The 27506-nt window shown below is 41.0% G+C and overlaps 2 protein-coding genes across 4 annotated transcripts in view; one reads left to right on the plus strand and one right to left on the minus strand.

Annotated features, from left to right (window-relative positions):
* Positions 1 to 10388, minus strand: part of mcm9 (minichromosome maintenance 9 homologous recombination repair factor) — a 31412-nt gene extending 21024 nt beyond the window's left edge. Inside the window, exons 1-4 of one of the 3 annotated variants that reach the window (XM_088403854.1) lie at positions 10230 to 10388; positions 9754 to 9932; positions 9268 to 9433; positions 7296 to 7402 (exon numbers count right to left, since the gene is read on the minus strand). In XM_088403854.1, coding sequence (XP_088259980.1) covers positions 7296 to 7402; positions 9268 to 9433; positions 9754 to 9915 — 435 coding nt within the window. In that variant the 5' untranslated portion in view covers positions 9916 to 9932; positions 10230 to 10388. Of the gene's footprint in view, positions 1 to 3411; positions 3476 to 7295; positions 7403 to 9267; positions 9434 to 9753; positions 9933 to 10155 lie in introns of those variants that run through there. The other 2 variants (XM_088403853.1, XM_088403855.1) reach the window with 2 other exon arrangements.
* Positions 10389 to 10822: 434 nt separating this feature from the next.
* Positions 10823 to 26654, plus strand: hsf2 (heat shock transcription factor 2). The gene is made up of 12 exons (XM_088403800.1): positions 10823 to 10991; positions 11338 to 11446; positions 11899 to 12026; positions 15408 to 15532; positions 21108 to 21183; positions 21254 to 21315; positions 21391 to 21469; positions 21843 to 21976; positions 22137 to 22400; positions 23700 to 23799; positions 25122 to 25188; positions 25326 to 26654. Exons 1-12 carry the CDS (start codon positions 10899 to 10901, stop codon positions 25616 to 25618), a joined length of 1530 nt encoding a protein of 509 aa, XP_088259926.1. The 5' UTR covers positions 10823 to 10898; the 3' UTR covers positions 25619 to 26654.
* The last annotated feature ends 852 nt before the right edge of the window (positions 26655 to 27506 follow it).

Raw genomic sequence — 27506 nt, forward strand, 5'->3', positions numbered from 1 at the left:
CAAGACACCTAAACACGTGGGTTCAAATATGTTGCGAGGTGTTGCTAAGGCTTCAACTCCACCCTTTCCCTCCTCGAGGCTAGAACAGGGCTGCCCAAACTTTTTCGCCTTCTGGAGTAAACCTCATGCGATTGATCAGTGGGGGACGTGATCTATTTGTTTAGCCTGAAACGGTAACGTGGACCCTCCTTCCCTTGGGTCACCACCTGTGGGAGAGACCGTAGGGGTCGGGTGCAATGTGATTTGACATTGAGGGCGATTATCCTTACTTCCGGTTCCGGGGGAGTGTTTTGCTGCTGTCGCTGTTTTAGCCTTAGCTGGAGAGACGAACGATTTTTCTTTTTCTATTTTTCTATTTTTACCACCACCCGTCGGACCTGTGTTCGGTGTTTTTTTCTTCTTTTTCCTTCATTTTTGAGGACTACTTCCATTCTTCGATAGCTAGTGATTCGCCGTTTCTCTGAACAGCTCCTAGTTCCGTTCGTCCTCGTGCAGCTCTGCTAGCGTAAGTATTTCGCTCGGCTGTACTAAGGTAAGCATGGCTCCGTGCACCTCCACCTCATCTGTCACTTGCGACACCTGCGTTATTCTCATGGAGAGGCTTTCTCTCCTAGAGGGCCGTGTCCGTCAGCTAGAGCAGAGTAGTCTGATAATCGTAGATCAGACGGACACATCTGATAGTGACAATGCGGGCCGTAGCCCTCCCGCAATGCCGCTAGCGTCGGCTAGTGCGGGTCGTAGCCTACCTGCTAGTCCGGCTAGCATTAGCCCTAAGAAGCCTGCTAGCCGCAGTGAGCCTGTTCGGACGCATAATCGTTTTAGCCCCCTCGCTAGGCAAACTCCATCTCAGTCTACTGGCTCCCGCACATTAGTTATAGGGGACTCCATCACCCGTAACATCAAGCTTAAAACGCCAGCCACCGTAATGTGTATCCCTGGGGCCAGAGCACCCGACATTGAAGCTAACCTTAGGGAGTGAAGATCTGTGAAGCCCTTTGAGACTTCGGTGATTTAGGGCTATATAAATAAAATTTGATTGATTGATTGATTGTTTGATTTGGGTGGCGGCCAAAGGCTCACTGATTCCTGGCTGCAGAAACTAGCTCTTGGGACCTGGAATGGCCCCTATCTGGCAGGGATGGAGCCTGAGTTGGTGTGCGAGGCCAAGAAGTAGTAGACTAGAAATAGTCAGACTGGCCTCCGCACACAGCGTGGGCTCTGGTACCAGTCCTCTTGAGGGGGGTTGGACTCTTTTCCACTCCAAAGTTGCCTGCAGTGAGAGGCGCAAAGCAGGTGTTGGCAAACTTATTGCCCCCCAGCTAAGCGCGTGTACTTTGGAGTGTACCCCGGTGAACGAAAGGGGAGCCTCCCTCTCCTTCGGGTGGGGTGGGGGGCTGACTGTGGTTTGTGCTTATGCACCTAACGACAATTTAGGGTAGCCATCGTTTTTGGAATCCTTGGAGGGTGTGCTGGAGAGGACTCCCTCTGGGGACTCCCTCATACTGCTGGGGGACTTCAATGCTCACGTGGGCAACAAAAGTGATAACTTGAGGGGCGTGATTGGGAGGGACTGCCCCCTTGATCTGAATCCGAGCGGGGCTTTGTTATTGGACTTCTGTTCTCATCACGGCTTGTCGATAACAAACACCACGTTCAAACATGGGGGTTTCGATATGTGCACTTGGCAAGGGGACACCCTAGGCCGCAGTTTGATGATCTACTTTGTGATCATATCAGATTTGCGGCCGCATGTTTTGGACACTCTAGGGAAGAGAGGGGTGAAGCTCTCAACTGATCACCACCTGGTGGTGTGTTGGCGCCGATGGTGGGGGAGGATGTCAGTCAAACCTGGCGGACCCAAACATATCGTGAGGGTCTGCTGGGAAGATCTGGCTGAGTCTCCAGTCAGAAAGAGTTTCAAGTCCAACCTCCAACAGAATTTCTCCCACGTCCCGGGGGAGGCGGGGGACATTGAGTCTGAGTGGACAAAGTTCCGCGCTTCCATTGTCGAGGCGGCTGATCGGAGTTGCGGCCGTAAGGTGGTCGGTGCCTGTCGTGGCGGCAATACCCGCACCTGTAAGGGACGCCACCAAGCTGAAGGAGTCCTATCAGACATTTTTTGCCATGATATGAGGCAGCTGACAGGTACCAACTGGCTAAGCAGTGTGCGGCTTTGGCGTTCGCTGAGGCAAGAACCCGGGTGTGGGAGGACTTCAGTGAGGCTATGGAAAACGACTTTGAGGAAATTCTGGTCCACCATCCGGCGTCTCAGGAGGGGAAAGCAGTGCACCATCAACACTGTGAATAGTGGGGATGGGGCACTACTGACCTCGACTCGGGTTGTGTGAACCGGAGGGCAGAATACTTCGAAGACCTCCTCAAGTCCACAAACATGTCTTCCCTTGAGGAAGCAGAGTCTGGGGGCTCCGAGGTGGGCTCTCCCATTTCTGGGGCTAAAGTCACAGAGGCGGTCAGAAAACTCCTTGGTGGCAAGGCCCCAGGAGGGGATGAGATTCACCCAGAGATTCTAAAGGCTCTGGATGTTGTTGGGCTGTCCTGGCTGACACACCTTTGCAACATTGCATGGATATCGGGGACAGCTCTGGATTGGCCAACTGGGGTGGTGTTCCCCTTATTAAGGAAGGGGACCTAAGAGTTCCAACTATCGAGGGATAACACCTCTCAGCCTCCATGGTAAAGTCTATTCAGGGGCGCTAGAGTGGAGGGTCGGTCAGGAAGTCGAATCTCAGATTCAGGAGGAGTAGTGTGGTTCCCATCCCAGCCGTGGAACAGTGGACCAGCTCTAAACCCTCGGCAGGATACTCAAGGGTGCTTGGGAGTTCGCCCATCCAGTCAACATGTGTATTGTGGACTTGGAGAAGGCGTTCGACCATGTCCCTCGGTGAGTTCTGTGGGAGGTGTTTCGGGAGTACGGGGTACCAAACGCTTTGCTACGGGCTGTTCATTATCTTTGTGGAGCGAATCTCTAGATAAAGTCAAAGCATTGAGGTGGTCCAGTTTGTGAGTGTCAGCATCACATCTCTGCTATTTGCAGAATGTGTGGCGCTGTTGACTTCCTCAGGCCGTGACCTCCAACTCTTGGAGCAGCTCACAGCTGAATGTGAAGCGGCGAGGATGAAGATCAGCACCTCCAAATCTGAGACCATGGTCCTCAGTCGGAAAAGGGTGGAGCCCCCTCCGGGTCGGGTATGAGGTCCTGTCTCAAGTGGAGGAGTTCAAGTATCTTGGGGTTTTGTTCACGAGTGAGGGTAAGATGGAACGGGAGAGAACAGGCGGATTGGTGCAGCGTCTGCTGTAGTGCGAACTCTGTACCAGTCTGTACTGGTGAAGAGAGCTGAGCTGAAAGGTGAAGCTCTTTATTTATCGGTCAATATACGTTCCTGGCCTCACCTATGGTGGTGTGGGTCGTGACTGTAAAGAGATCCAGGATTCAAGTGGGCGAAATGAGTTTCCTCCACAGGGTATACGGGGTCTCCTTTAGAGATAGGGTGAGAAGCTCGTCATCCGGGAGGGGCTCAGCGTCAAGCCGCTGCTCCTCCGCATTGAGAGGAACCAGTTGAGGTGGTTCATGCACCTGGTTAGGATGCCCCACGCACGCCTGCTTGGTGAGGTGTTCCGGGCATGTCCCACCAAGAGAAGATCCCAGGGATGACCCAGGACACGCGGGAGGGACTATGTCTATTAACTGGCCTGGGAACGTCTGGAGATTCCGCTGGAGGAGCTGGACGAAGTGGCTGGGGTGAAGGAAGTCTGGGCTTCCCTGCCGAGGCTGCTGCCCCCGTGACCTGACCCCGGATAATGGAAGCAGAAGATGATGAATGGATGGATGGATGGACTAAAGACATGGAAAAGTAAAACCATGTCATATGTGTGCAGTCATCCCTCGTTTTTTGGCGGTTAATAGAGACCACAGCAGATGGTATAGTTACTGCCCAAAGAGCACAGTTTGGACCCTTACAATGTGGACATACTTGTACAGTAGGCCCCCGTGTTACGACATTAATCCGTTCCGCAGTTGGGGTCGTAAAACTAATTCGTCGTATGAGGGGCAATCCAAACCTATGTTAAATAGCTAATGCGTTTAGAACCCCAGGTAAAAACATCAAAATTGTACATACATATTAAAAATTGGTACCTAAATAGTATAGTAAGTGCTACGTTTATATAATATACATGTATACAATCAGAAAACATCATAAATAAAAAATATAGAAAGGATTATTTACCTTTGAGTGCCGCTTGTTATGCCCATATTCCCGTATAAGGGTAATTATCTCAAGCATCGTTTCCATATAAATTATCTTCTTACTTCTCTCTTTAACATCACTCACAATCTTGGGACCCATGGCTAACCCTTTCAACTTTGAATTAAGCAGTACTTAAGCACTTAAAATACGGTTTTGTAACCACTCACAATTGAACAAAGATACTGTGCCGGCATTTTCAAACAAGTGAGGATAACCAATAGCAGACCACCATCTTCGTAGGGAGACGCCCACCAATAGTAGATCAGCATTGTAGTCATGCGCTGCATGGAAGCAATTAGACGGCAATCGTAAATAAGTGCAGTTACCTAAAAACGCCAGCAGATGGAGGCAAAACAACACAAATGCAGCCAACCCCCTAGGGTCATGACAGTTGTTTATGTCGCAAATCTGGGAAAATGTCATAAAGAGGGGATGAAAAAACTCAGTAATCCAGGTCACAACATGAAAATAACGTAAATCAGGGACGTTGTAACACGGGGGTCCACTGTATTTCTAAAAAAAAAAAAAAACAAACATGTAAATTAAAGATTGGACAAATGTAAGTTTGCTGCACCATGTTTGGCTTGTTGTCGTGCCCAGAAGTGAAATCACTGTTGTAGTTACTGTTCGCATTAATGTTTCTTATTCTATTGTTCGGCACTTTTAACTACTTATTTTTATTTTGTTCATGTTCAACTATGAAAAAGCTCAGCTGTAACTTTTCTTGAAGCAACATGTGAAAAGAAAGTATTTTATTTTGTTCATGTTCAACTATTTTGGGGGATCTCAGCTGCTTCATTTGTTATTGCAGCAGCATTTGGAAAAACTTGTTGAAATTGTTAATTTCAGCCTGCTCAATATAAAAAAATCATTTTGAAATTGGAAAATTTGAATAAGCAGTTGCTTTATTTTGAAAATGTTGCAAAAATCTTCCGTGGAATTTGTATCGCGCATATATATATATATATATATATATATATATATATATATATATATATATATATATATATATATATATATATATATATATATGTATCTATATCTATATGTATATACATCTATATCTATTTATCTATCTATCTATATACATACATCTATCCATATACATCTATATATATATATATATATATATATATATATATATATATATATATATATATATATATATCTCGATCGATATCTATCTATCTATCTATCTATATATATATCTTGATCGATATCTATTTATAGATAGAGATAGATATATAGATATATAAGTCTATCTCTATCTCTCTCTATATATATATATATATATATATATATATATATATATATATATATATATATATATATATATATATATCTATATCTATATCTATATCTATATATATATATATATATATATATATATATAGATAGATAGATAGATAGTCGGCCCCCGGTTTACGAACACCCTCTTTTACGAACATTTCGACTTACGAGCGTGGACCGCGGAGTTTTTTGTCCCCCACTTACGCACAAACCTTCCGTCTTACGAACAATACGACATGCCGGCCATTGTATTCGTACATTTATTTTCGCTTTGCTACATCAACTAAATCAGAAGTTGACGCTCATCACGGCAACGTTGAACGTTTTGCTCGTATTGCTCTTACAATGTCACAGTCACTGTCTTAGTCACGGTGTCAGTCACGGAGTCAGTCACGGAGATGCCAATATGCTATTGGTCGATTAAGGTCACAGTCCCTGGTCTCACTCACGAAGATGCTATTGGCCGGCGTCACGTCAATCACAGAAATGCCAATATGCTATTGGCCGAACGCCTTTATCTAGCTTGATGGCACAGCTGGTCGGGTCGAAAGGAAGGAGAGAAAATGAGTGAAAAACGGAAGGAAGGAATGTTGTGAAGACTTTGCAAACTTTATCTGTTAGACATGGCTTCTAAAATTGCAAGTGGCAGTAAAGGAAGAAGTAAGAGGATGATGACAATAGAAACCAAGCAGGAGATAATAAAAAAAAAAAAAATACGAAGGAGGCGCACGCATGGTTAACCTTGCTCGTGAGTACGGCCGTAACCGCTCGGCAATCTTCTAAGGGCAAGACTTTCCTTGCCGGGGGACGGACCTCGATCGACAACAAAATGGAGAGGCTTCTTCTATTATGGATTAAAGAGAAGGAAATCACCGGTGATATGTTCTTTTTTGAGAAAAGTTCTCATTTAAGAAAATAAATAAATAAATTCTGCGGGTTAGTCTCTGCTCCCCTCCGCCTCCACCCAGCTCAAGTCACGTCGCCCCAGGGGTAAATGTCATTTTTCCTTTGTATATTTATGTTAAGTGTACAGTAGATTACGTTACTAATTTTTGATATGTGTATAAAGTCGTGATGTTTTTACCTAAGGTTTTTGCATGAGTTGCACACATTCACTAATTAACGTAGATTTGGATTGCCCGTCATACGAGCAATTCGAGTTACGAGCATAGCCGCTGAACGGATTAAGTTTGTAACACGGGGCCTACGTGCACGGAAGTGTTTAGTGAGTTCTGAGCATGCGCAAAATGAAAGATGCGTTGAGCAAAAGCTCACAGCGGAAGTAATGGCGAAAGGCTGTCAGGCACTTTTGTCAAAGAGATGGTAATGAATAAAGAATATTATAGAATCACTTGGCGACTGCTACACTGTTGCAAAGATGTCCAGTGCAACAATTGGACTGCAGGCAGCCCAATACAGTCAGATAGTGGCCACCGTTAACGTTGACCCCGGTTATCCATCAATTTGTGCACTGATTCCATCATTTTGTGAGGCTATGAAACACCTTTTTCAGTCGAAACGGCCCTCGTAGGAATACCACAATTACAATGTAGCATTCGACAAAACTGAGTTCAACAGCCCTGGCCTCGAGGAGTGGTTTCGGGTCATAGATCATATGCAATGTTAGTTATGTCTGCAGCCATATCACTTATCTGATTACATTCATTTTTCATCAAACAGTTTAAACTTCAGATACAGTAAATGTTGAAGACTAAGAATCAAATCTTATGTGATTACCTTTGCAACACTGGTGCGAATGACAGTTCCAGAGACAGACAAGAAATGCCCAACATCTCTTGACCGGGGAATGGTGTCCCTTGTGAGCTCTGGACAAACTGGTAGACCTAGACACAGAAGATAAAACAGTTCCTGTAATTTGTCCATCTTGTGATAATAATAAAACTGAAAATACATAAGGCGTCAGATACAATACTGATATTGAATCATAGTGTTGAGTTCGATGCCAATGTACATGCTTTTATGTTTAAAATGAGAGAAAAAACTTGGTCTAGTGATAATTTTCAAAACACAGAGCAGTAGCAGTTAAGAAAATATGACCTACTGTATTTATTCCAAAACAAACATGGAAGGGACTAGTATAGGCGTAAATCTCTACTTCATTACCCATACATCACTCCCATCAGTCCGCTAATTACACTGACCATTAACTAGCTACTCAGATCTCGTCAAATCCGACCAGCTCTCACAATTGCAGTATTTTGCCACATCTAAAAACAAAATCTCACTCTTGATACCTCCTTCTCCTTCCTGTCCAAAATCCTTGAAGAATCTGTGCTATCTAACTCAACACTAGTGATGGGTCCGGCAACACCAATGCGTGCGCCAAGCTCAGAGAACAATTGCCGCGTCCGTGCGCATAATCCTTTAAAATAATCACGTGAACAACACATGAACTGTGTCAACACACAGAAAAAATGCGGCAAACTGTGTTTATAAGGAAGTGCATCTGTCAACACGATGCAAATCGCTGAAACGATAAAAATCAAACCGTTGCTTCACTGCCTGGTGAGCGTGTTCTCGATGACAGGAGAAATCACAACAGGCTTCATTTGAAAACATTGGAAAAAGACAATTAGTTGAATCATTCTCATTCACAACATTTTCTTTTAGATTTTCATAGACACATGTCACATTATTTAAAGATATGGAATAGTGCGTTATGAATACAATGAATTGAACTTAGATTTTCGCAATGATATATGTTTACATTTAAAGATATGGAATAATACCTTACGAATGCAATGACTCAAATGATATTGTTGTATACACTAGGTCGTCGAATCAGTGTCAGTTTAGTTTGTCAAGTGGGTTGTCGGCAAGGATTTTTAACGTCCAGCAGGTGTTAGAATTTGATTATACAATATCAACACAGTATCAACACAAGTGTCAGGTGCCGACAAGCGCCACAATGCCTCATCAACTCATCACTAATCCACACACACCTTCACTCAAAATTTAAAAAATTCACTCCCATTTCCAACCTACTCGCAGGTCCTAAGAGGACCTTGGTCGGTGTCATCAACGACTTGCTTGTGTCTGCTGACATTGGCTCGTCATCTCTAATCCTCCTACTAGACCTGCCAGCTGCTTTTGACACTGTGGACAACACCATCTTGCTACACTGACTACAGACTACGGTTGGACCGCATTTAAGATGGTTCTAATCATACCTCATACGAAGTACAAAGCATGTGACCCTAGGACAAAGGTGTCAAAAACCAGTCCTTGAGGGCCGGTAGCCTGTATATTTTACAGATTTCTCTACTCAAAACACCTAATTCTCATCAGCAAGCTGTCCAGAATGTTGAAAACGATCTTAATCATTTGAATAAGGTGTCTTTGAGAAAATAAAAAGCATGGAAAACATGCAGGATACATCACTGCACACCTTTAGTCCAACCCTCTTTACATTCTGCATGCTCCCCTTAGAACTTATATCATCCACGAATGTTTCACAAAATGTTTCTTTCCACTGATGATACAGTTATACGTGAAAATTGGTTATCAGACCTGTCGAGGAGGAGGTAAAAGTCTGGTTGTGAATAACTTTCTCCAAACCAACAGCAATCAAACCGGAGCGACATCATTTGTATAGCGCATCAAACCAAATCACTCTTCGTCAGCAACAACCCCCGCATACACTAAAGAAAATATATGGTTGGACATGAGACCACTCACACTCACTCACCTGTGATGCGTGCGTGGATGGTGTTTTTCATTCTTGACTCTTTAGGGTGTCCTCCATCCAAATGCAGAACGGAGGAATTCTTTGATGCCTCACTAGCTGTTTTGTGCAAAACTTTGTCAAATATCGTCAGGACATCATTTGGATAGGCATTAAAATAGTCTCCAATCTGTGGGCAAATAAAAATATTCATTCAATAAAATACATTAAATTATATATTGTGATAAATACCATTTGTAATCACGGGAGAAAAAAATCACACATAATTTAGAGTTGCGCTCACTCGAAAACAATTCAAACTTCCACAATGTAGAGTCGCACTCTCACGAAAACAATTCAAACTCACACAATTTAGAATGGTTAAACACACTGACGTTTTCACAGCGATCTTAGACATTTATGTACAACTGTGATTTCAGCGGCGCTGTCTGGACTGAATTGTCTTTATTTTTTTCGTTGTAGCAAAAAAGTTAGTCCTTCTATCATTACCTCCATGTTGGCTTCAAACAATGTCATAGCATTGATAACAACAGGCTGATGACTGTCGTCACCGGAGGCCGCAATTAGCTCGATGTCGCCATGATGATATTCCGCTATATAGGCTTCAAACATCTGGCTAATCACAGCTTCCTCTTCTGCATTTATAGCCATGACCAATGAAGAGCCACCTGGAACGACAGACGGAGCAAATGTTATGATGACCGTGAGTTTGTCCCAAACGCCAAAGAACTGCTGGTGGTACAGCGTCAAATGGCCAAAGCATTTGAAAGCGACTATAAAATAAACCTGTGTTTCTAATGACTATATAAGGGGCTGTGCGACGCCATACCCTGTGTTCGAATATCATTCAAGTACTTCACGTTAACAACACTACATTGCTCCCGGTCCCACCTGTATGTCCTGGACTACGAATTGCATCCCTTTAAGCTATTAATCAATTTGAGGTCCAACTTCTAACTCCGCACCTGGTGATGATGCTACCGTCTGTGGTATAAACAAGATTAAAAATAGGCGAGAATCAAGTCAAGGTACACTATCCTTCCGGACGTAACTCGTCATTAATCGCGCCAAGCTTGAGATTCGCGGGTTGGTGAACTAATTTTCCCGGAAACTTGTCTACAGGCATATAAGGTTTACAAATATTATCTGCAGTAAGTTGTCAATCAAGAATATGCTTTGACTGTTGTTTTCATTTAGCGAAGTGAAGGGTGAGTTGATAAATGTCATTATTACTATACAGCACAAATAAGCAACTAGCATTGGGGGGATTACCGAACGCTTACTGTTCACCCAAAAATGCTCATCCACTCCACCGGAAAAGGAATTCGCAATCGTGAAAAAATGCATTTACAAAAAAGACATTTTGGTCTAGATGGGGATGTGCACACATAATATTCGAAAAAATCACCAGACTGCCTCACTAAAGTAAAAATAAAATACAAGAAAATAGATGGACTGTAGATCTACACGCGTGGTGTCCCACGTGAGGGTCATTACGTAAATTCTTTTTTGACCAATCAGCCTCAAAGAACTTGAAACGGAAGTTGTATGAGCCTTGTCCACGCAACGGTAAACATTCGGCATCACCCAAGCCAAAATCGCGTATATTTTGTCGAAGTCGTTCAGGTTTGGAGATGAAACACAACTCGAACGTTCCGGCTTTCCTCACCAAGCTGTGGACGCTGGTCGAGGATGGAGACACCAATGAACTTATTTGCTGGAGTCAGGTAATGCTGCAATTGTGTGCAATTAGCCTGCTCGACGGAGAAGCTAACGGAAAACAGGTGGTCAGTGAAGCCGATTAACCTCGCCACAGCGTCATTTCGCATTGATTACAATATGAACACATTTACGAGTGACACAAGTTAAAATTCAAACGTCTTATTAAATCGGATGCGGTTTTCTCCAGCTCAAACGTGTACCCGAACGGTTGATAGCAGCTATCAAGGCAGTGTATGCTGCCAAAGGTAGCTCACTTAGCACTATGCTTTCTGCTTTACATTTGGTCTTATCAAAGAATATATCCATTCATTTTATAATGCCATATCATAATGGTGTCGGTTTTTTTTTAAGGAGGGCACAAGCTTCCTGGTGCTGGATGAGCAACGCTTTGCCAAAGAGATTCTCCCAAAGTTCTTCAAGCACAACAACATGGCCAGCTTCATCAGGCAGCTTAATATGTGTAAGACACATTTTGTTCCAATACAAGCCTTATGGTCTAGCGATTGTCTTTTTCTAGTGCTTTTAATACTTTGAAATACTGCACAATTTGAAAATATTATACAGGTAAAGGTTTATGCAGGTGAAAAAAATGAGCCGGTTGTTGAATAACAATGTCATAGATATTCACACTGTGAATGATGAGGGAGAATTTGTGCAATTATCCCACAATAAAGAACTTGTTCATGTTAAAACTTAATGACAATAAGCACTCACCTTTAACATTAATGATGATGATGATGATGATGGTGATGGCATGAATGTGCCGAAAGAGCCCTCATGGCAGTTTTAGTCTAAATCTAATCATGATCATGTAGTCAAACCATGATTTTGCCTGCCACAGTAATGAACCTGATTGTCAGCTGAATTAATGAATCATCATTATTGTTGGCCTTACAATTCTAATGATTTCAGATGGATTCCGTAAAGTGATGCACATCGACCAAGGTGTCGTCAAACAGGAGAGAGATGGTCCCGTGGAGTTTCAGCATGCTTACTTCAAACATGGACAAGATGACCTGCTGGAGAACATAAAAAGAAAGGTAAACTTTTTTTAAAATTATTAAGCTAGTTATATATTACCATTTGGTAAATGGACTTTCATTTCAATAGACTGTCACTTAGTATATAGCGCTTTTCTACCTTGGGTACTCAAAGCTTTTAACACTAACTAGTCATTTACCTACTGATGACTCAGCATCAGGAGCAACTGGGGTTTCAGTGTCTATCTCAAGGACACTTTGACATGGTCTTGATGGTCGGGGGATCGAACCCACAGCCTCTCAGCTAGGAGACACCACTCTGCCACGGAGCCATGCCGCCCCAAAGATGCCATTTGGGTGGCATGGCGGAAGAGTGGTTAGCCTGTCCGCCTCACAGTTCAGAGTTTTCAGGTCCAATTCCAGCTTTGTCCTGTGTGGACACCCTAAGTTGGCTTCGGATGTGATTGGGTGTGTGAATGGTCACTCGTCTCTGTGTGCCCGGTGATTGGCTGGCAACCAGTTAAGGGTGTCCCCCGCCCACTGCCCATTGGTGGCTGGGATAGGCACCAGTGAGCCAGCGACCCTAGTGAGGATAAGCGGCTATAGAAGATGGATGGATATACAGTATTACCATTAGGGATGGGACAAGATCTTGCAAGATCAGACGCCACAAGATTTCTTGTTCCAGCATGCCACAAGATTCATTTCTTTTTCAATTTTTGGGAGGGTACGGCTTTTTGAGCCAGAAGTGTAATGGAGGGCATCGAGGTTGATGGATAGGCGTGAGTGCTAACTCTTGTACAGTAGGTGGCAGTATGCATGCAGTGTTTTTGCAATCCACTATTAATTGAAAAGGAGAAAGGGGAGATGCACGATGCTCCAATGACTTTTAAATCATCCGTTTAGGCAACATTTGTTATTCCAATTGAGGTAAACACTTATGCATCACCACTGTACCAATCAAGGGTGAGAGCAACCAAAATAACATGGGATTCATGTATGTACATTGTGCTTGAAATGAAGCCATTTTTGACTCTGGAAGGCAGTAGATTTCACAGGCTAATTTACCCCCTGGTATGAGATACCGTCACAACATCACTTTAGTGACTAAAGTTTCAACTAGTTTCAACTAGGCATGGGCTGATAAGCGTATTTGCATAATAGCACAATTTTGAGAATCACTGTTATTTAAAACTGTCCAAATTTGTCAAAACATGTTGGCATGCAAACATATGGTAAACATTGTCATCGAAAGGCTTTTAAAGTGGAATTGAAACCTGATATCTCCAGAGTGTGCCAGTGAGACCAACTTGGTTCCCAAAAAGACATCATTTTGCCGCGTGGAGCAAAATATTTATGCGTCCATTCTCAAACACCCGGCACTCACTGTCAACTTTTTTTTCTCTGACATTGATGAAGATGGGTTCTGACCTGACCAGTAGAAGAGCGATAATTGAAAATGGCTCATTCGATCTCTCTCTTGCTCTCTCATTCTTCCTCGGGGCTCTGCAACATCATGTCATTCCGCCTACTGTGACACCTGGTGTTGGTAGTCTGTCATAACAACTCAAAATGAAATTAATGGAATTACCAGTCAAAATAAAATGATTGGAATCATTCAAACTAAACCTTAACTCTGTGCCATCATAGGCGGGCCGATTAAAAAAAAAAAAAAAAAAAAAAAAAAAAAAAAAAAACAACAGGCTTAATCCGGCCCGCGGACTGTAGTCTGCCTATCCCTGCTAACTCAAATGAAACTCATCAAATTATATTAAGCTGTGTCTGTCTGCCCTGGGAATCGAATCCACGTTAAAAAAAAAAAAGCAAAAAAAAAACATGGGATTGAGATATCTTTTTATATGCACCTATTTGAAGGCACACAAGGCAAGCGAAACTAAATGCTGACTGAAACATCCTTTCTTGTCCTTTTGGGAACACTTTATATTGACGTGAAAGGAAGAATTGAAAGATTTGTGATTCATAAAGCAAAGACACCTCCGCTGACAGGTGCACTTTCTTGTAAACTTCTACGCCCCAATGCTTACCGGTACCGATTGGCACAGTGGCTGTAGTGTATCTGTCACGTGATCCAATACAAGCGGCTGTATTGTATTTTTTGCTTCGTGTTTTTTGCCAAAAGCGATACGATACATGGACCAACACAGGGTTTAGCTATCCGAGCTCCATCACAAGTAAAGATTTTTAGGTTGGCTCCTCCGTTAACGACATAATTGTAATATTTTGTCCCTTTTGTTTTTTTCCTACTGCCATGTATTTTAGATTTAGAATGCTCTTGTCATGTCATCAGCCTACTTCACATCAAGGTTTACTATATAATATACAATATGTTTCCTGAAGCAGAAGAATGAGGTATAAGCCATGATTGCCCTGCTGCACATATGGACTATATGAAGAGTGGGTATCATGTGAAGAGATCACCCTAATGACTAGTACTGTATACGTGTGTGTGGACGGGGTCTGACTTACAGCATCATAGCTCATCTGCCGGACTGCCACGGCAGAGCTTATGACTCGTACGTGTTGTACCTCTTTCACTCATTTTGCCCTGTTTTCATAACTTTTCAGTTCTTAGGTCAAAATAATGCCCTTTTAAAATATGTAATTTTTCATCATCATCTACCACAATTAATTGAGCTTATCCTCTGCAATATTAATATTTAAAAAGTCAAGCACTTTTTTTTTAATTACAAGTCAAATCAAGCACTTTGTCATCCTACCACTAGGGGGCAGTGTTTACTACATGTTTGTATGGCAAAAGTGTGTGCATTTATCACCCTAATATATTCTCACCTTAATATATTACCAGTGTGAAATGGCAGTTTCTCCTCTGATTCCTAATATATACTGTGCGTGCTCGCTGTCAATTGAGACCCAATTTGAAAAATCCAATTGGCAAAAAAATTAGAATAAATTCGGTTTGAAATGACCGAAAATGACATTTTGACTGCTAATTGATTATAATTAGCTTAAAAGTAAAAATAATGTGCTTGGTTCTAGGTAGACTTTTTTTTTTTCCCATTGGTTTACACTCAGCAAGTCAGTTAGCTGTGTTGCCCTGTGTGCCAAATTTTTGCCACGTCTTGGGGGTTGAATTTGTTGTAATTATTATTTACTTTATGTATTTGTTTCAGTTTATTATTATTATTATTATTATTTATTATTTATAAGTATCAAGGCTTGAAGCCTTGTTAATATACTGCTTGTTTTGTTTTTTGTTTGTTGTTTTATAAAGGGGGGGCAATAAGTAGACATGATGAATAATCGTGTTTAATCATCATGATTTCAATATTGACCAAAATAATCGTGATCATTATTTTGGCCATAATCGTGCAGGCCTAGTCTAGGATATAAGGAACTGTTATCACCTGAATATTTGATTCTTTGTTGTGTGTTGTGGGGGGTTGAAATTGTGACAACTAGGTCTCAAATGCGCGTCCTGAGGAAAATAAGATTCGACAAGAAGACCTGTCCAAGATCTTGGCGAGCGTTCAGACTGTTCACAGCAAGCAAGAAAACATTGATGTCAGGCTTGCAGCCCTGAAGAGGTTGGTGCAAACTCCTGAAAATCAAGTTGTAGCAACTCTTGCTCTTTCCTCAAATGCAAGACCTGTCCTTAAGAATGTTCTGCATGCAAACTGTTAATATATCAAATATCTTTGTTTTCTTGTTGTCTTTGTTGTCTTCTTTTTGTTTTGCTCCTGAGTCTGTTAAAGTTCAGATGGCTAAGATTGAAAAGACTGAGACCTATTGAACAAACCATAACTTTCATTGTGTGAAGGCTTCACACATTGTCATTCCTTCTTTTTTTTATTCCGCCCGTTTTTTGGCGCGTTTCAACTCATTCCCAGTTCGTCCGATTCACACTGTTCCAATTTCATATTAATCCAATTAATCGTTTGACGACTGCTTCCATTTTTCTCATTTCCAAATTTACAGATTTCCCACAGTTCCCCTTTTTCCACACCAAAAATCCCATTGATTTAACATTGGGTAATTTTACAATTCATATTTACAGCTTTCACATTTCATATTTTCACTATTTCGCTCATTCATCTCGCCTTAGGGATCATTCCCATCATTCCAGTAGTTCATAAATTCCAATATTTTCAAATAATTCCATATTTTTCACCCTTTAATATTTCACAATTCATTTCAATGGAAGGATTCCCCATTCAATCCCAATGGGAGATTTAACATTTCACATTTTGAGCTTTCCTATTTCAAATTCATAATATTTAGCCCTTTCATTTCACCTTATGGATCATTCCCACCATTCCAATAATTCATAAATATAAATATTCTCCCATAATGCCATATTTTCACTTATAGTAATTCATAATTCATTCCCAATGGCATATTTAACATTTCGCATTTGAAGCTTCCCCATTTCACATATACATCATTCAATTAATTCCTTTCACATTTTCATCATTACTAATATTCACACATTCCAATAATTCCTAACTACAGTAGGCCCCCGTGTTACGAACTTAATCCGTTCAGCGGCTATGCTCGTAACTTGAATTGCTCGTATGACGGGCAATCCAAACCTATGTTAATTAGTGAATGCATGTAAACACCTTAGGTAAAAACATCACGACTTTATACACATATTATAAATTAGTAACATAATCTACTGTACAGTTAAATTAAATAACATAAATATACAAAGGAAAAATGACATTTACCTTTGGGGCGACGTGACTTGAGCTGGTAGTGGGTGGAGACGGAGGGGAGCAGAGACGAACCCGCAGATTTTTTTTTTTTTCTTAAATGAGAACTTTTCTTAAATGGGAACATATCACCGGTGATTTCCTTCTCTTTAATTCATAATAGAAGAAGCCTCTCCATTTTATTGTTGACCGAGGTCCGTCCCCTGGCAAGGAAAGTCTTGCCCTTAGATTAGAAGATTGCGGAGCGGTTACGGCCATACTCACTAGCAAGGTTAACTATGCGTGCGCCTCCTTCGTATTTTTTTATTATCTCTTGCTTCGTTTCTATTGTCATCATCCTCTTACTTCTTCCTTTACCGCCACTTTTTAGAAGCCATGTCTAACTGATAAAGTTTGCAAAGTCTTCACAACACACCGACCAGCTGTTCCATCAAGCTAGATGAAGGCCTTATAAGACCAATAGCATATTGGCGTTTCCGTGACATGCGAGAATAGTTATTTTTGTTGATTCAGCAAAGCGAAAAAAATAGTGCGGACACACTGACCAGCATGTTGGATTGTTCGAAAGACGAAAGGTTTGTGCGTAAGAGGGGGACAAAAAAACGCCACGGTCCACGTTTGTAAGATGAAAAATTCGTAAAACAGGGAGTTCGTAAACCTGGGGCCCACTGTATTTTAATAATTAGTCATTCATTCCCACTTTTCTCATCATTCTCACCAAATCTTTGTAACCTTCTTTCTTCACCATTACTAATCCGATTTACACCGTTCCAACTTTAATCAATTCTCCGGATTCTTGCCATTCCATTAATTCCATTTTCCTCTTCCCACAATTCAAAATTTTCCCTCATTCCCACTTTTTCAGTTTTCCCCTTGTATCTTCTACATTATTCGGCCTATTCAAACCGTTCCAACTTTCTAATACAGTAATCCCTCGTTTATCGAAGGGGTTATGTTCCAAAAATAACACGCACAAAGTGAAATCCGTGAAGTAGCCAGCTTTATTTTTTTATTAATATTTTACAATGCAATAATAAACTATAGAATAAAACCAAAAATCAAAACCTGTTTTAAAGCCCCAAATTTGTTCAAAACAATCATTTTAATATTCTAATAAAAAGTAATATTCTAATACTCACGTATTTCACAGTCCCAGCTATGCCTCTTCGTCCTGCACATTGTTATGAGTAGTTGTTGAGCTCTTTATTTTTCTGAGCAAGAAGATTTTATAAACGGATATACCTGGACATCGAATTAAAGTGAAGCTTCTTATATCATAACAATGCACTTGAAATTCCAATTTATTACAAAAGAAATCTAGGTAAAAGTAAGATTTCCAAAGCTGTGCATTTCTTCCTTGCTCTCTATGTAAGCACACAGATGTGTGCGTTTGCTCTCGGCACGTCTACAAGTCACGTGATTGGCTCACAGAGACCAAGCTGTCAATCAATGTGCTTACTAGCACGTTTGTAACGTGTGAGCTGAGCTGAGTGCAGACGGGCACAGGAGAGATACAGGAGAGATGAAAGCAAGCTTTTGGATCCTCTTGCCTTTTGTAATAAATTGACAAATGAAAAACCAATATAGTATAGTGTCAATATTTTATTTCCAAACAACAGTAAAGCCCCTGAGCCAATCAGGATTCAGAGCACAATGCGCTGTAAGAAATATCCACACTGTAAAAAATCCGTGAAGCAGCAAGCTCGTGAAAGATGAACCGCGATACAGCGAGGGATTACTGTATTCAGAATACTTCACAGATTCAAGCCATTTTAAAAGTCGACTTTGAAAGTAGCTCAATCAAAATTGAGGTTTTTACACAAGTGAAGAATGATGGATAGGTGATTTACAAGACTTGCTGGCATTAAAGTAGTTAGCAAGCATTTAATTGTGACATTTGAGCATGTTGTGCACAAGCTTCGAATTGTTTTTATTTTTCCCACAAGCTATGATGATATTACATAATGTTAAGCTTACATGAAATCTGACTGAAAATCATTATGCATGTTTGTTGTCTGATCATTTTGCACAGGATTTATTATTTTTTAATTCAAACTCATTCAAACCCAATAAGAAATGTGCGTTGGCTTTATTACTTTATGACTTAATTGTCCACAATGACTGGGAGGGACAAAACAAAATATTATTCTTCAGCCAAATGGCAGCACTACACCAAAGCCCCATCACCTTTCTACATAGTGCTGTAAAAAAGTATTTGCTTTCATTCTGATTTTTGCATGTTTTTGTAAGTTTATCTTTCGCAAAGGTTTCATTTTGGGAAAGCGGGGTGCAATTTCACAAACTGGACCCAAACCTTATTGCCACCACCTGTGTTGAATTGGTTGAATCAAGAAATAGAATTAGTTCAACAAAGTCAGTAGGCTACAGAATTCCAAGAACAGACAGAATATGTCAGAATCCAAAGAAATGCCTGAAGAAATGAGAACAAAAAAGTGACTGAAATCTATCCGCCTGGAGAAGGTTACAAAGCCACCTCCAAGGCTGTAGTGCTCCAGGGAAGCACTGTCAGAGCCAGTAGCCACAAATGGAGAAAACTGCGAACAGTGGCAAATCTTCCCTGAAGTGATCAACTAATGACATTTACTCCTAGAGTATGACAATGACTCATCCAGGAGGTTACAAAAGAACCTAGAAAAAGCTCCAAAGGGCCTCACTGGCCTCAGTTAAGTTTAGTGCTCTCGACTCCTTGAGAGGGTTCCCAGGCAAAAACCACTGCTGTCAGGCTTGTCTCACATTTGCCAATATGCATCTTGTTGTTCCTCGAGGCTTTTGAAAAAGCATTCTGTGGACTATTGAGTCAAAAAGCTTGTTAAATCTTTCATAAAAGTGGCACAGCATTTGATAAAAAGAACATGATACCAAGAGTAATGCATGGTGGTGGCAGTGTGATGGCTTTGCTTCCTTAGGACCTGAACAATTTGCTGAGATAAAGGGGGGGAAATGAATTCTGCTATTTACGAGAAGCTTTTGAAGAAGAACATCTCAGCCTTCCGTTTGTGCCCAAAACTCAACCGCCCGTTGTTCATGTAGCAGGACAATGATGCGAAACATACCGGCAACAGAATTGCTCAAAAATAAAATTACTGGTTTGGGAGTGGTCAAATCAAGGTCCAGACTTAATTTCAATTCAAATGCTGTGGTGTGACCTTAAAGGGAGAATGTGTAAGAGTTAACCGATTTTCATTAAAAAGGAATAATTTATTATAAATTTAAAAAAACGTGCAAATCAGTGTGTTCTTAACAATCAACAGTATGTTTTAAATATAATCGTAGGTCTAGTTATTATTCAATTCAGGGTTAGGGTTAGGAGATTACATGGGGGGGTGGCACTCCTCTGGACGTGACTTTTTTAAATAAACGATGAGGGGTAGACGATGCAGATTTAAATAAGACGGTTACAGGTCGACAAGGCCTGAGATTTTCCTTTTATAACTCATCAGCTCAGGCCTTGTCTACATGTAACCGGCTTATTTAAATCTGCATAATGTCCCCCTCTTCGATATTTGTTTATAGTCACGTTTGTACGAAACCGCATAGTGCGGTTTCAAATTCGTGCACAAGCATGCCAAGTCATTAGGTGGCAGTAATTCTCAGTTCTGTCCAATCAGAAAGAACTTTTGCCTCTGACATCCAATCAGAAAGACCTTTCACCTCTGAGGTCACCAGTATCTGTGTCTTTGGCGGGAAAAAGAGTAGCCCAATGACGCAAATCTCCATTCAGGCTTGTTACACGCACCCACGAAACCGGAGGCTGGGGCAAAGCTCCACTTTGGCCTGAGTTTTTGAAACATTAAATTTTGATGGAAAAAAAAAAGCCCGGCCACATATAGCAACACATATAGCGACATTTACTGTTCGTGTGCAAGAACCCCGGCTACATGTAGACAAGGCCTCAAAAATGGGTTCAGGAGTGCTCAAACTTTTTCATACTTTCTTTCCTAAATATGCAAAAAACACAGAAATCAGGAAAAAGGGAAAATTCTTTTTCATAGTATTGTGTATTTTTTGAAACTTGACTGTTTTTTTTTTAAATAAATTCTTATTTAAAGGGTTAAAATCTCAAAGTGAGTAACAACACTACAATTGCTTGCCACCAGCAGTAAAATAGACAAACCGATTGCCATTCCAAAAAATAAAACTGAAAAATACAAAAATTAGCCTAAAAGTTAAAATACAGAGTTTTAACTCAATTTGTTGAAAAGTATTTGCTGAGTCCATTGTTATTCATGTGCTCTCGCATTTGGGTAATGTAAAGTTTCATGCTTAATCATAAAATCCCTTAATGTATTTTTCATGTTTTCATGCTCAGTGTGAGCAGCTTGCTGCTCTCCTAGATACTGGACTTAGTCAATAATATTAGAATATTATCAATTCCCTCTCTAAACATAGATTCCTTTTTTTTTCCTCCCAAACTAATTGTGCATAGGGAGAATGAATCGCTGTGGACAGAGATATCTGATTTGAGACAGAAGCACGTCCACCAGCAACAACTCATCAAGAAGGTATGTTTTAAAACTTCCTCCCCAGGTGATTCATGACTACAATTAAGACCTGCTTTTGCGTCTTTTTCAGATGGTACATTTCATTGTCACATTAGTACAGAACAACCATCTGCTGAATCTAAAGCGCAAAAGGTGATTATTCAAATTTGTATATATGCTGATGATTTCAAGCAAAAATCTCTGACATCTATCTTACCTTTTCGGCAGACCTATTCTCATGAACAGCAGTGGAAAGAAGCCCAAATATTTTCATGAAATCTATGATGACAAAGTTTGTGTAGAGCAGGTAAGTGCCAGTAATTTCATTTATTTTTATTTCAGTCTTTGTCTGCATACATTGTTGAGGAGATGTGTCAATATGTGAATCACAATGCATAGACATGAGATTGCGTTCTTCTACTGCGTGTCATTGTCTGTGTACATTTTGTGGGTTTGCTCTTCTTTCTGAGAAGAAAGGTTTTGACTGTTTTTTTGTTTTGTTTTGTTTTTTAATTCGATGCCATCAGTAGTGTAAATGTAGCACAGTTTGGGCAATCAGTCTTGAAAATATTTGAATGAATAATCAATGTATTTCCTGTCGATTAGTTATGTGATCTGTGTGAGGCGTTTCAGCAAAAAGTTTGACGAGGATTTTTTTTCTGATTTTTTTTTTTTTTTAGTCTCCTATCAGCAGTCGTAATAGCGTCAAGGCCTCTGAAGCATCAGACGATGTCGTCGTCTGTGACTTCACCAAGAACGATATAGAAAATGCCACCGAGATCATAGGCGCATCACCCAGAAGCAACGAGCCATGGTGAGTCAACTCAACTGACTTTATAACAGTTTGGTGAGTTTCATAGCCAGGACAAGTACTGCGTTAGAAAAATAGTGCACAGTGAGGGGGGGAAAGGTCAGTTTGCTGACTCAAAACTGTTGTCAAGCTATGCTAACAGGCCTCTTATGAATGTTCCCAGTGATGTGGAAATAGTCGAAGTAGATTTGGATCCCTGCTCAGTGCTGGATGCTGAGGCAGAGGCCAGCACAACCTCCATAGATGTCGTAGATGCCGGAGTTGTGGGACAGACGAGGAGCGGCACATTGGACAGCAGCAGAGCAACCAGCAGTGCTCTTCAACTCAATAAGTCGACTGGTTTTAGTCTAGAAGACCCTGTCAAGATGATGGACTCCATACTAAAAGAAAATGGAGCCATCTCACAAAATATTAACCTCCTGGGCAAGTAAGTTTACACTTGAGTCTGCTATACTTTTCGATTTGTCAGTTGTTCTGTCTCAAGGTGGACATTTTAAAGAGAAATATTGTATATTCTTATTCGTTAATGCAATTTGAAACTCTCCCATTATGATTTTTCACTTTTACTGTCACTGTTACTGCTAAGGTCAAAAGGTCCACTTAATCATGACCATTTTAGTCTTTTTGAAGCACTTCAGTCTGAAGCAAAAATAGACACAATCATTTCCAAAAACAAATGCCTTTTTACATACACTATTTTACATGTTTACGGATTCATACATGATGGAAAGTAGTACAGCAATGGCCTTATTTGAATTTTTTTTTTTAAACTATTCAAGTGGATTTTGTACTTGAGGCCTCTGTTTAAACTGACATTCATTGAAATACAAAACCCTCCCAGAGCGGAGTGGATTAAAACTCCTGCGCTCAGTGATTGATGTCACACCAAGAGCTTTTACATGCCTTGTGGGAGTGCCCGTGAGCTGATTGACTGATTGTTTGGCCAGTCTTGTCCAAGCTGTTGACTGTATGTAGCACCAGCAACCGTCTCCACCTCCCATGAGAATGTGTAGCGGTAGAAATACACTGAGGATAAAACAGCGCTGTAGTAATAAATTGGAATTTCAGGTGTAAACTCTGCTTCCCTGTTCATGATTGGTCAGCTATGTGCGCCACTCTATGGAGGAGTGCCCGTGGCATGTTTGTTTTCAGTCAACTTGTCTGTGTGTCATGCAGCAAACCTCCACAGCGCGTCTCCGCAATATAGCCTGTTTTTTTTTTTTTTTTAATGGAAGAAAAAAACGCAAAGCCCTGAGGGCGTGAAAGATGAAGCGCAAAGTAGAAAGCGAACACTGTTGTGTCATATCGAAACATTGAAATGATAAGAACGGTCTATTCGATATAAATTGTTATTTTCATGGAACAGATATAATATCGTATATCACATAAATGTACATCAGTGCTTTTGTTTGTGTCGAAGCCAGCAAAGAAAGATTTGTTGAAATTTGTGTTAAAAATCTTGTGTCTCAACTCTAAATGTCTGTCTTGTTAAAGATTAAAATCAAGAGGAGTAAAGCCAACATGAGAGTGAATGAAGAATGGACCAAATTCTTTTAATGTCACAAAAAGCCTGGCGCTAAGTTTTAATGTTAGTTTGCAGTGACAGTGTTAAGTTGAAGCTGGTGTATTGTCAATCAGTAAGCACAGTTATTTTTACTGTGGAAATACTGACCTCATGCCAATAATACAACTAATTGTCATGGTGATGTTGTGCCCTTGTTGTCAGGCTTGAGCTAATGGATTATCTGGACAGCATTGACTGCAGTCTAGAGGATTTTCAGGCCATGCTCTATGGGAAGCAGGGCATTGATGTTGATGCTTTTGAGGTAGCGTATCAGCATGCACGCCATACAAACATTTCCATTAAAACAGCGCACCACTGAAAATTCTTAAGCTTTATTTAATAACATGAATAGTGCAAATATCAGTGGCAAGCGAAAAAAAAAATATCCGGTATCCATGCCTCTTAGAGGCCGTAGAGTGCCATGCAATTATGGTAATTCTCTAAATATAATAATTCTCTAAATAGGCCAAAATTATGGGTGCGTCCGATAAACTCACCGTTTAGACCAGCGGTCCCTAACCAGCGGTCCCCAACCACCGGTACCGGGTCACGTGAGCTGCACCCGAATTAATGTTTTGGAAATGATTTAGTTTAACAGTTCATACATTTGTGCTTGAGCTTTGTTGTTTTGGCGCCGCTTCTGGCCACTGTTGATATTACTTAGATAGTGAGAAGGATGATGTGGTTTCTAGAGCAGCCAGCAGCAGCAGCACCCCTCGGTCCGCAATATACATCTAAAGCGTTGAGCGGACCGTGGTGATAAAAAGGGTTAGGGTTATGTATTTATTATTATTGAGTGAAAGGGATTTTTGAAAACTGTCTGACTTAATGGGGCATTTTCTTTTCTTTTTTGGGAGCATCCGAGAGCTCTGTATCTGCTCTTTCTCGGGGGAGAGAAAACGCAGCAACTTCCAACTGGTGTCTCGTGAACAGTTTAAAGCCATATCTTGCTATTTAAAACGCACGTCACTCAAAAGATGAGCGGCCACCAAACAGCACTTTGGGCTTTGTAAACTTATATCCGGAATCTCAAAAGATAGATGTAAACAGCATTTGACTTTGAGAAACATACAAAATTAGTAGCTGAAGAAAAAACTTTTTATCATCGATACACATTCTTACTAATTTATATTCAGGGAAACTAACTTGTCCTCACTGGCCTCTCCACTGGTTACAAATGTGCCGGCTTTCATTCGTAATTCATGCAAATTACAGTCCTCTGTCAAATGACAATCATAAAGGCCTCCTGCTTGTCCGGCGGCCAATCGCGACCATTCTGATGAGGGGTTTCGGCTTTGGGAAGAGCGAAAAAACGGACAAAATTGTTGCTTGCCACTGACATTTTCTACAGTAAAACTTTGTAACTAATAATTGACTAGTTGTTGTTTACTTGGCCGACTCGGTGCAAAACCTCTTCTCCCTTACTCTAGTCCTAAAGCAAAAGTAAAAGAGTCACAGATGCATTTTTAGTCTGCATGGGCGGTTACAGGGATGGAAAGGGATGGATTGAAAGAAGCCCAATTCAGAATCCGCATGACGTTTTGATGTATTGCTCAGCGCCACTGTTGACTTTTCTGTTTTTAGGAGAACGCATCCAGCAAACAAATGCCATCAGCAGTAAATAAGAGCAAGCAGTTGGAAGATAACACAGGTGGGTGTTTTTCCACATCTGAGCAGACAAAATCCCTCAGAGGACACAAATGTGGTCGTCGTTTGCATACATTGTACACTTAGCATCATGCCGTGCCTTTCCTGTCAGTTGACTGGCGCATTGTTGTTTGCATTCAGACAAGCAGTTGATCCAGTACACGTCTTGTCCCCTGTTGGCCTTTCTGGATGGCTGCACCGCTCCTGCAGAAGTGGATCTGGACGGAGGAGGCCACAGCCACACCAAAACTTCCTCCGCATTTGTGGAGTCGGAGCCTCCGTCGGAGCTGCTGGACGGCAGCGTTGCGTCAAAGCAAGTGGGCCGCAGCTCCCTAATTCGCTTGGAGCCTCTGACGGAGGACCAAGCCAGCGAAGCCACCCTTTTCTATTTGTGCGAACTGAGTCCCAGCAGCCCTGACATGAATGGAGTGTGAGCTGTGAGGCCATGGCAAACTTCCATCCATGCCGAATGCGCTACTCGAGCTGTGCTTTTGTGCCTTCAACGACGAGGCACAAACAGTGAACCCAGGACAGAGTTGAATAAGCTGAATTTATACATAGCTGTACTTGTTACGTGAGCTTTTGTTGCTGTGTGAAAATTTGCACTTCATCTAAGTTGCTTCATTACACAACAGATATCCATTCTGTCCAGTAGAATGCAGTCCCTCGGTTTCATTACTTCAGGAATGGATTCTCCTCCTCTCCATGTACATGGACGTTTCCTGCCATGCGGATTTCAGTGCAACATGTTTGTTTTTGATCCGGATTATATTTCTGCCTGTGGGTTTTCCGTTTATGTTCAAATACATTAAGGCTGGCACAAACTGTACCTGTTGTAAATGTGCGCACACATCCATACGGTCAGCTCATAAGACAACAGAAAATGCCAGTGATATTCTTTCCTTAGCAAATAGGCTGTAAATACTTCGATTTATTCTATTTTGTTGTTGTCATTGTCTGCCTTTCCACTACATTTCTCATAAAGCAACATTCCTGGAGTTAAGCGTCACGATCAGTTGACTTCCCTTTGACTTATTTTTCACAAATCACTTTTATTAGCTTCTATCATACCAACTACAAATCAATGCAAGGTCAGGTGTCTCTGATAAGAAAACAGCTATACTGCCTAGTGTACGTGTTTTGCATGATTTTTGAGATCCAATATTGGAGCTGCATCTTAAATTTTATTTTGGACTTTTTACTTTCAGGTGTTCTCAATGTAACAGTGTTCCATTTCAATGTTGCATCTATGCATTTTTGGAAACTACCGATCAAAGATCACTCGTTATCTGGGGTCGCCCTTGATGATCGCACGGCGATCCCTTTGATGTCATTTGAAGATGGCGAAAGGAAAGTAATTTTGCTGCTTAGTTCAGACGCATTGGTCCACATAGCAGCCTCATTCATGAGGTCAAGATGGATAGCACTCTCATGGCTCTTTGTTCCCTCATTAAAAATCCCTCAAAGGTTTGTCCTCTCTGCCAATTGTGGCGCCTGACCATTGGTTTAACTGTTAGGTGGGGTCAAGTGGTCGGGTCCATAACCCAAAGCCCCCGGGGCTGCTCTGGGAGAGAAAAATGTCTTTGTGTATCTTCCTAGTCAGATAACAGAACAGGAAAAAAACTACTACAATGAAACTTTAACAAAAAACTAAAAAAATGTGTAAAAAGTAAATGAAGGCTCAATGATCAGATCCCAAAATGCACTACAACATACAGCTTTTGAGTTTTCGGTCTTGACGCTGTGATGTCTTACTTGGTTTACCAGTATGCTTGCCTTATACACAACCCCCATTTTGTCTATTTTAGAGACGGCTGAGAAAAACAATCTTTAAGAATTTGGATCATCTTTTCATGTTTTATTTCACATCTTGTGCTGGAGTCCACTTGGTGCAGAAGCTCTTTTGTTTTACAGTAGACTAGTGAATCTAATCTGATGCAAGTGTTATACTGTATTTGGGAATGGAAATTTACAAAATGATTCCATCATTTTTTCAGCAGAATTGAGTGACTTCTAATTTGTGTTACCTTTTGATTGGTCTAAAAAATAACTTAACGGACTAGCACACACTTTCTTTGATTTCTTGTAGTGTTTCTCAAAGCCAGAAAGTTGCCATTTGAAATGACCGGTTTTGTGTCCTGTCTAGAGTATGTGCTGTCCGTTACACCATTAACAAAGCTAATCTAAAACTTCTTAATATGCTTTAAACCTAAGCACTTAACAGCTATAATCTTTTAACATTTTACCAAATAGTTTTTTTTTGTATGTTTTCAAACCTAAAGAGAATTTACACAGATTTCTTTAGTCAAAAATGTGCACATA

This window comes from Hippichthys cyanospilos, chromosome 20 (genome assembly GCF_059441005.1).
Source record: "Hippichthys cyanospilos isolate Australia breed blue-spotted pipefish chromosome 20, RoL_Hcya_1.0, whole genome shotgun sequence".
Classification (NCBI taxonomy): domain Eukaryota; kingdom Metazoa; phylum Chordata; class Actinopteri; order Syngnathiformes; family Syngnathidae; genus Hippichthys; species Hippichthys cyanospilos.